The sequence below is a fragment of the Neovison vison genome, chromosome 2 (assembly GCF_020171115.1).
Source record: "Neovison vison isolate M4711 chromosome 2, ASM_NN_V1, whole genome shotgun sequence".
NCBI lineage: Eukaryota > Metazoa > Chordata > Mammalia > Carnivora > Mustelidae > Neogale > Neogale vison.
The window spans coordinates 36771832-36780281 of NC_058092.1; the positions used below are offsets into that span (position 1 = coordinate 36771832).

General features: G+C 56.6%; 1 protein-coding gene across 1 annotated transcript; it reads left to right on the forward strand.

Moving 5' to 3' along the window:
- Window positions 1-2116: 2116 nt before the first annotated feature.
- On the forward strand, window positions 2117-7804 carry DMBX1 (diencephalon/mesencephalon homeobox 1). Its single transcript, XM_044236403.1, has 4 exons — window positions 2117-2276; window positions 5383-5561; window positions 5799-6147; window positions 6969-7804. Exons 1-4 carry the CDS (start codon window positions 2126-2128, stop codon window positions 7418-7420), a joined length of 1131 nt encoding a protein of 376 aa, XP_044092338.1. The 5' UTR covers window positions 2117-2125; the 3' UTR covers window positions 7421-7804.
- Window positions 7805-8450: the final 646 nt, after the last annotated feature.

Sequence of the window (8450 nt, forward strand, 5' to 3'; positions counted from 1 at the left end):
ATGTTTACAGGCGCAGAATGGACCTCTCTAAGAAAATGTTGTTGTTAGGTGTTACGTGTGAGTGTTAACTCAGAAATCTATAAAGCCAGCCCTCGGGTGCCTGGGTGGCTCAGTGGGTTAAAGCTTCTGCCTTCAGCTCGGGTCATGATCCCAGGGTCCTGGGATCGAGCCCCACATTGGGCTCTCTGCTCAGCACACCCAGGTGTACCCCCTTTTTTCTCACATAGGCTCTACACCCAATGTGGGGCTTGAACTTACAACCCTGAGATGAACAGTTACATGCTGTGCCAATTGAGCCCGCCAGGCACCCCGAGTCATCCCTTTTTTTAACCTCTTTTCCTCACATCTTGCAGCTAACTTCTCAGTAGTCATGTTGATTCTTCAAAATATGTCGTGAATCTGACTGCATCTCACAGCCTCCACTCCTGCTGCCTAGCGGAAGGCACCTGGGTTGCTGGCTTGGCTTTCTGCGGTGAACCGGGCTCTCTACTTGTCTTCTTGAACCTCTGCAGTCTGCTCTCTGCAGCCAAAGTTGAGCTTTTCATGACAAATTATATCATGTTCCTCTTTATTCAACACCCTGGCATTTTTGGAACCCCTTCCAAAAATGCTAGGAGTCTCCCATCACTGAGAGGATAAAATTCAAAGTCCTTACCATGGGCCCATGAAGCTCTGTGGGGTCTGGCCTCTCCTCTCCCTCCAGCCCCATCGCCTTCACTTGCTCCCTCCCACTCTGGGCTCCAGCTGTCCTGGCTTTCTTGCTGTTCCACACACACTCCAAGCTTCTTCATGCCTCAGGGCCTTTGTCCTTGCTGTCCCTTCTGCCTGGAAAGCCTTCGCCCCAGAACTTTGCATGGCTTCCCTCAAACAGCACAGAGCCCTTTCCGGACCACATGTTCTCAAATAATCTTCCCTTTTCCTCTTGCTGTTCTCCTCCTCTGTCTTATTTTTCTTCAGAGCACTTGTTCCCTTCTAACATTATTACATACATTTATTTGTTATTTGTAGTTCTCCCTCGGAATGTAAATTCCATGAAGGCAAGGACTTTGGTACTTAGTAGGTGGGTGCTTAATCCATACTTATTGAATAAGTGTGTGTAATATATAAATGTGTGGGAGTGTAATGTTTATAGATAAAGCTGCTGCATGGCTGGGTCTCTGTGAGACCGTGAGCAGAGCCACGGGAATAAGGACACTGAATTTGTAGATACTGCTGAGTTTGTGTGTGAGTATGACTATGCCTTCCAAAAATGCCACTCCAGGCTGACCTGGGGTGGGTAGTCTGATGAGGACTGTGAGCGGACACCTGGGGCTGACAGGACCTTATGCTGAGCTGGGCGATCTCAGTAGGAAGGATGATAACTTGGCCACCAAAGAATGAGGCTGAAGCAGTGTGGGCAGGCTGGGCCCTGGCTTGGCTGTGTGGCCTCCCCATGTCCCTGCTTTTTCTCTCAAGCCTTAGTAGACCCATCTGTAAATGGGGTTGGTTGCTCTTACGGAAATGGTAAATAGATGGAGGAAATGGTAGTAAATCTGTAACAGTCACAACAATAGTATTCTTACATCTGTATGGCACATGAAGGTCCTAACCCAAGATCTCGTCAGGGCAAATACTTTGATGTCCCCCGTCCGGCTCTGGACTTGGCCCCATGTGGGCCTCAGTGGTTGAATGAGAAATAAGTGTGTGAGTGAATCAGTGAAGGTACAGATAAGTCACCTGGGTGACTAAGAGGAGACACAGCTTCAGAAAGCAGCAACGGGACTGAGAAATGACAACGGCTCACATTTTTTAGCACGGGCTATGTGCTGGCCCTCTGCAACAGTCCCATGTGACAAGTCCTATGACTAGCCCCATTTTTGCAGAGGGAGAAAGTGAGGGTCGAAGAAGTGAAGTGACTTGCCCAAAGTCACAAAGCTCCCGAGTGGTCGAGTTAAGATTCCCGCCCAGGCAGTCTGACACCAGAGCCCAGAGCGCAGGGCGCTTTCCGATGGAGGGGCAGATGCTCTTGGGGGTGAGGCAGCATCCCAGGTCTGGGCTGGGAGCGGGTGGTGTCTCCCGAGGGGAGAGTGTGCTACCCCGCATCACGTCCCCTGTCCTCCCTGCCCGTCCGCAGGCGCATGCCGCCATGCAGCACTACGGGGTGAACGGCTACTCGCTGCACGCCATGAACTCTCTCAGTGCCATGTATAACCTGCACCAGCAGGCCCAGCAGGCCCAGCACGCCCCGGACTACCGGCCGTCAGTGCACGCTCTCACACTGGCCGAGCGCCTGGCTGGTAAGGGCCATGGGGATGGGACCCTGGGGACACAGCAGTGGGGGCTGGGGGTGGAGGAGAGGTCTGGGTGGGGAGGCTCTGGGAGAGTCCCCCAGAGGACGGAGGGAGCACTGAGAAAACTTCCTCTAGGAGGCTCTGGAAGTCCCAAGTCACTCAGCAACACAGAGAGGTGTCCATTCAAAATCTCTGCATGACCAGAGCCCTCCTTGTTTGCCAGCACTGTGCTGGGCCCTGAAGTGGCCCTAAGCCTTCAGATTCCTTTCACAACCCTGTAGGGGGGAGGGATGCATTAGCCCATCTCCCAGGAAACTGAGGTAGGAGGGTAAGGGAGCAGTGAGGATTATAGCAGGAATTAGCGGGAAGAGGGCTGGGGTGCCCTGGGGAGGGTAATTCCGGCACGGGAGTCACATAGATAATAACAGCTCCCATGTTTTGAATATGGAGGATGGACAAGGTCCTGTGTGAGGCTTTCTCTGTGCATCAATTTCAAGGCTGATAAAGAGAGGTTATTATGTCCATTTCATGGACAAGGAGACTGAGGCTCAGAGAGGTTACATCTCAGTGGGGGTGGGGCTGGGGAGCTTGAACAGGATGTGATGGATAAAAATAGCACTTTCAAGTTCCGGATCTGTGGTCACTGCAGATCTGCCCATTTACCTCTCCTCTCGGAGCCAGGGTCTCCCCTTATACGGAGGGGACAGTAGGCTGGCTGGGAAGTTGTTTGAGGTAACATATGCAAAGTAGTATTCGGCAGAGCCTGGGAGGAGCTCAGAAGTCACAAGGTAAGTGGCCCCAAGGGAGCTGTAGGCTTGTGTTCCCCTCTTCCTTCAATGAACATTGCTCTGCCTTTCAGCCTCTCACTGGGCAAGAGAAGTATGTGACAGCATAGGCTAGGGGCGTGATTCCTGGGGGGAGGGGAGTGCTGTCCCAGGTCAGCTGGTGAGCCCCTGTGGGCCCAGCCCTGTGCCAGGCAGTACTCAGAGGGCTCGAGTGCTGTCCCCGGGAGATCGGTGCTTCAAGACGCCTAGGAGAGCATGGCAGGAGTGAGGCGAGGATCCTGTAGTGGGACAGCTTAGGGCTTAGGTGTCTTCAGAGAGGACTTCCTGCCGGCTGTGGGGCAGGAGCCACGCCTTAGAAAGGAATGATTAGTGAGGGGAGCCCATGAGCAAAGGCACAGAAAAGGAGCGAGATATGAGGACCCCGCCTGGAAAGAGGTGCTGGCCTGGCAGGGAGGGAGAGGCGGCATTCCCACTCCTTGAGACCCTGCCAGCCTTGGGGCCAAGTCTCAGCGGATAAAATGGAGCCCCTGGTGGGCTTCTCTAGATCATGTGGGGCATGAGTCTTCAGTGTGGGTACAGTCTTGTCCCGGCTCTGGCGGCTTCCCTGGTTGGGCGTGAATTCCCTATGTCCAACCTGTGCGAGACCCAGAGAGGAAATGGAGATGGGGGCTCCCTGCCGCTGGTGGGGGCAGAGGAACTGGAATAGTTAGCCCTCTACCCCAGTTCTCCAATTTCTAAGAAGGAAGAACATGAGCTCCAGGTGGGCCTTTGTTTGGGCAAGTTCTGGGGATGGGACAGATAGCCTGGCCTCCCCTGTGATCACCCAGGCTTTTGGTCCCTGGAGCCAGTGGCAGGATGCTGAATTCTTGCTCCCTCAACCAGGGTTTAGCTGACCGAAGAGGGGGCCCCGGTCCCCAGGTAACGAGCAGGAGCTCAGTCCGTGCTGGGATTAGTGCCAATTTGTGAGAGGTTCAGGGCTCCCTCTTGAAGCTGAAGGAGCAACCCCAAAGTCTGAGCCTTTCTGGACACCCAGTTGCCTCCTTCTTCATTTAGGGGGTTGTGGATGACTCCCCAGTCCCTGGCACACAGGGGAAGGCTCTGGCAGCCCCATCAGAGCCTGACACAGCTCGGGTTCTCTTTAATGCAGACAGCCCAGGACCATTTATGGGCAGTGGGAGGCAGGGAGAGAGGTTACTGTCCATCCGCTGGGGTCTAGTGAAGCTGAAGGGCTGGATCCTAGACACCAGACCTAGGCAGACCTCTATTTTGAGTTGCTTTCTTTTCTTTTCTTTTAAGATTTTATTTATTTATTTGAGAGAGAGAACATGAGTGGGGGTAGGGGCAGAGGCAGAAGGAGAAGCAGGCTCTCTGCTCAGCAGGGAGCCTGATGCGGGCTTGATCCCACGACCCCGGGCTCATGACCTGAGCTGAAGGCAGAAGCTGAACCGACTGAGCCACCCAGGCGCCCTCTGAGTTGTTTTCACATTCCCAGCATGTGAGCAAGCCTGTAGAAGTGCTGGTCCCCCAGCTTTGTCTCCGCTCCAAACCTGCGGTGGTTAAAACTTCATCTTTTTGTTCTTCTGTGAAGAAGCAGCCCAAAGGGTCAAGACTAGATGTGAAAACTTTCTTGTGCTCTGAGGGTCCTGCCAGAGCCAGGTTTCCTCCTGAGGAGAAGTGAGAGCAGGAGCCTCAGGTCCTGCTGTCAGAGACTCATAGGCCAACTGTGATAACCAGAGTCATACCCAGAGGACATAGAATCAAGTACCAGTGAGTTGGGGCTGCGGGTCATACCTCCTCTGACTAGACCTTGAAGGTGTATCCCAGCTGCCAGCCAGACTCCGCACAGTCAGAGGCCAGTGTCCCGCCGGTATCCAGAATCTAAGGGTCATGGGATATTGGAACCTTGGTGACACTGATGTACAGATTGTTAACATCAGCTGGTCTCAGGATATGATACTGATAGCATCCTAGGACTTTAAGGATCTTAGAGCAGTGTCCACCTCCCTACCCACCCAGACCAGTTGAGGAAGACCCCTGTCAGTCATATTCCTGACAGCTGTTCATAGAGATGAGTTAGACCTCTGGGTATTGTCGGAGAGGACTTCCTGCAGGCTGTGGGGTCCTTACAGCGAATGTGGGCGTGGGGAGGTCTTGAAACCCCAACTGTTTGGAGAGAAGATGATGATTTCCAAGGGGAAAGGGCCAGGACCCAGGTCTGCAAGGGCCTGAGCGTCCACAGTGGGTCAGAGCAAAGTAAGATTCAAAACCCATTTCCCATAATTAAATGGGCCCCCTCTCCTTGCCCTCCAACGGCTGTACATTTCAAGACATCATCTTGGAGGCCCGCTATGGCTCCCAGCACCGCAAACAGCGCCGCAGCCGCACAGCATTTACGGCTCAGCAGCTCGAGGCCCTGGAAAAGACCTTCCAGAAGACCCACTACCCGGATGTGGTGATGCGTGAGAGGCTGGCCATGTGCACCAACCTGCCTGAGGCCCGGGTGCAGGTAGGGCCCCGTTCCTCCAAGGAGACCTTGCAGACCTGCACCAGCCCAGCGGTCTGGCTTCCCACTGCCCTGGAGCCGCCCTTTCCACTCCCATGGAACTCAGGCAGTGATAGGAGGGGAGTTTTGGAAGGGATCGAGGGTGCACGTTTCCTGGGGGGTGCGGGGAGCAATGCTATCACGCACCTCCCCTCCCAGCGCACCCAGGGCCACAACCCGCAGCTCCTCTCCCATCCCCAGGTGTGGTTCAAGAACCGCAGGGCCAAGTTCCGAAAGAAGCAGCGCAGCCTGCAGAAAGAGCAGCTCCAGAAGCAGAAGGAGGCCGAAGGCTCCCACGGGGAAGGCAAGGCAGAGGCCCCAACCCCAGACGCCCAGCTGGAGACCGAACAGCCCCCGAGCCTGCCCAGTGGTGACCCTCCCGCTGAGCTTCACCTGAGCCTGTCTGAGCAGTCGGCCAGTGAGTCAGCCCCTGAGGACCAGCCAGACCGGGAGGAGGATCCCCGGGCAGGGGCCGAGGACCCCAAAACTGAGAAGAGCCCTGGGGCTGAGAGCAAGGGGCTGGGCTGCAAGAGAGGCAGCCCCAAGGCAGGTGAGGCTTGGTAGGTGCTGTGGGTGGGTGGGTGGGGCCAGCCTAGGGAGAACAGCCAGATCCTGGGGTGGATCAGGGGCCTGAGTCCACGAGCTCAATCAGAGCCACCGGGAGTCAGCTTTTACCCGGGGCACTAGGGCATGACCCAGGGGGGAAGGAGTTGGCCACAGCCGGCCTGTGCCAGCCCTTCACTCTTCAGTTGCTGAATCCTGGGAAGGTCTTGGGGGTTCGCAGAGGGAGTGGGTGGCAGGGGAGGGGACTGACTGCTCAGGGCAAAAGCTATTTATCAACCATTATAGAAATATGATGGTATTTTAACAACCAGTACAGACAAAGTAGTGCCTGTTGGGTGAATACCACATTGGTCCCAGGGATTCTCACGGGCAGGAGAGACAGGGCCATATTTCTGAAGGAACAGAGCTGTGGCATGAGGCATAGCCCAGACACAAATCTTGAGCCCAGCCAGAGAGCTGGCAAGGGGCAGGAGCCACAGACCGGGGAGGGGGTAGGGAGGGGACAGGGAGGGGACAGTGCTTGAAATGAAAACGAGAATCCCCAAGAAGTCAGACATGGGGGCCTTGGCAGGCTCCTGACCCCACCCCCTTCCCCGCCTCCCCCCCCACCCCCGCAAGGAAGCCTGGGTCCCCTCCCTTCCAGGAACCTGAGGGATGCTTCAGAAAGTGCATGGCTGAGATGAGTGGATGTGGTTTGAACCAGCATCTGTCTTGTCTGTGGTGCTGAGGGAGTGGGAAGACAGAGGGAGCTCCCCGCCCCGGCAGACCACTGTCCTTGTCCTGAGTCCTTGGTTTCTCTGCTTGCAGATTCCCCAGGCCTGGCGCTGGCTCCTGCAGCTCCTGGGGGTGGCCTCCTGGGCCCCTCCCACTCCTACTCCTCATCCCCGCTGAGCCTCTTCCGGCTGCAGGAGCAGTTCCGCCAGCACATGGCTGCCACCAACAACCTCGTCCATTACTCGTCCTTTGAGGTGGGGGGCCCGGCCCCTGCCGCCGCTGCCGCTGCTGCGGCCGCCGTGCCCTACCTGGGCGTCAACATGGCCCCGCTGGGCTCCCTACACTGCCAGTCTTACTACCAGTCCCTGTCAGCGGCCGCGGCGGCCCACCAGGGTGTGTGGGGGTCCCCACTGCTGCCCGCGCCCCCCGCCGGCCTGGCACCTGCCTCGGCTGCCCTGAACAGTAAAACCACGAGCATCGAGAACCTGCGGCTTCGGGCCAAGCAGCATGCGGCCTCTCTGGGACTCGATACGCTCCCCAACTGACTGCTGGCCTCAGCCTCAGCCAGGGGTCTTGGGTGCCACCTCCCAGCCCCAGGGTTATACCCCGATGGCTTGCAAGGAATTAACTCTAGGAGCCCAGGGATCCCGGGGCCTTGGAGTCTTGCTCCCAGTCCCCCTCCCCAAATCCCAGCCCTAGGTGAGGCCCACACTTGCACACCCTCTGCATGGCCCTTGCTTGGAATCCCATGGAGGCCACAGGGGGGTGGGGGAGGCGAGGCCAGGGCGCCTGCGGCCTTCTGCTGGGGAGTGAGGCCCGCAGGGGCCAGATCCTCACCCCAGCACAACCTCCTCCCTGCCTGCCCTCCCTTCTCTCTGCCCCCTAGTAAGTCGATGTGTGGAATGTGAGATATAAATATAAATATATAAAGCTATATTTTCAGGCCCCCACCCACCTGCCCCAGGCCCCCTATAGCCCTTGCCTCCACCTCCGGTGTCCACATCGCTCTCTGGCTCTTTCCTCCCTCTCTTTCTTCCGAGACCTGCCTCTGTCCTGTTGCCTACCCCACTCTCCCCAGCCTCCAGCTTCCCCTGTTCTGGATCTTGGCCCAACATCTTTCCTTCCAGCTCCTGCTTTCTTTCTTTGGTGCTGGCTGTGTGATGGTGTCAGTCCCCAACGCTTTGTTTTGTTTGGGATTGTGACTTTTTAGTCTTAGTAATTCTGCTTCTTCCTGTTCCTCGCCGCCTACTTCTTCCCACCTGCCTGTCCCCTCCCTGCACGGGTCCTCTTAGGCTGCTGTCCCTTTCCATCCCCAGTGGAGGTGGGAAGGCCTCTGGCTGGAGATCCCCCGCTGCCCCTGGAGGAACCAGCACTGGCCCCCTTTGCTGCCCTCCCTCAGGCCCTACATCTAGAAGCAGTCACGTGTCATGTTCTCTTCTCTCTCTCTCTTCTCAGCTTTGAAGCCCCATTCCCAAGATCGAGGAGGAGGGGAGTGGAGGCAGGAGTAGGGTTGAGGCGGGCAGGAGCAGGGCAGCCTTCCTGCTCAGAAGGGCTCCAGGAAGAGGCCTGCAGCCA

What these genes read in the sequence shown, in the direction of transcription:
- DMBX1 (XM_044236403.1), top strand. Translation starts at nt 2,126, where the DNA reads ATGCAGCACTACGGGGTGAACGGCTACTCGCTGCACGCCATGAACTCT. An exon ending in TGCCTGAGGCCCGGGTGCAG is followed by an intron (nt 5,562 to 5,798) that starts GTAGGGCCCCGT and finishes TCCCATCCCCAG; the next exon opens with GTGTGGTTCAAGAACCGCAG. An exon ending in GAGAGGCAGCCCCAAGGCAG is followed by an intron (nt 6,148 to 6,968) that starts GTGAGGCTTGGT and finishes CTCTGCTTGCAG; the next exon opens with ATTCCCCAGGCCTGGCGCTG.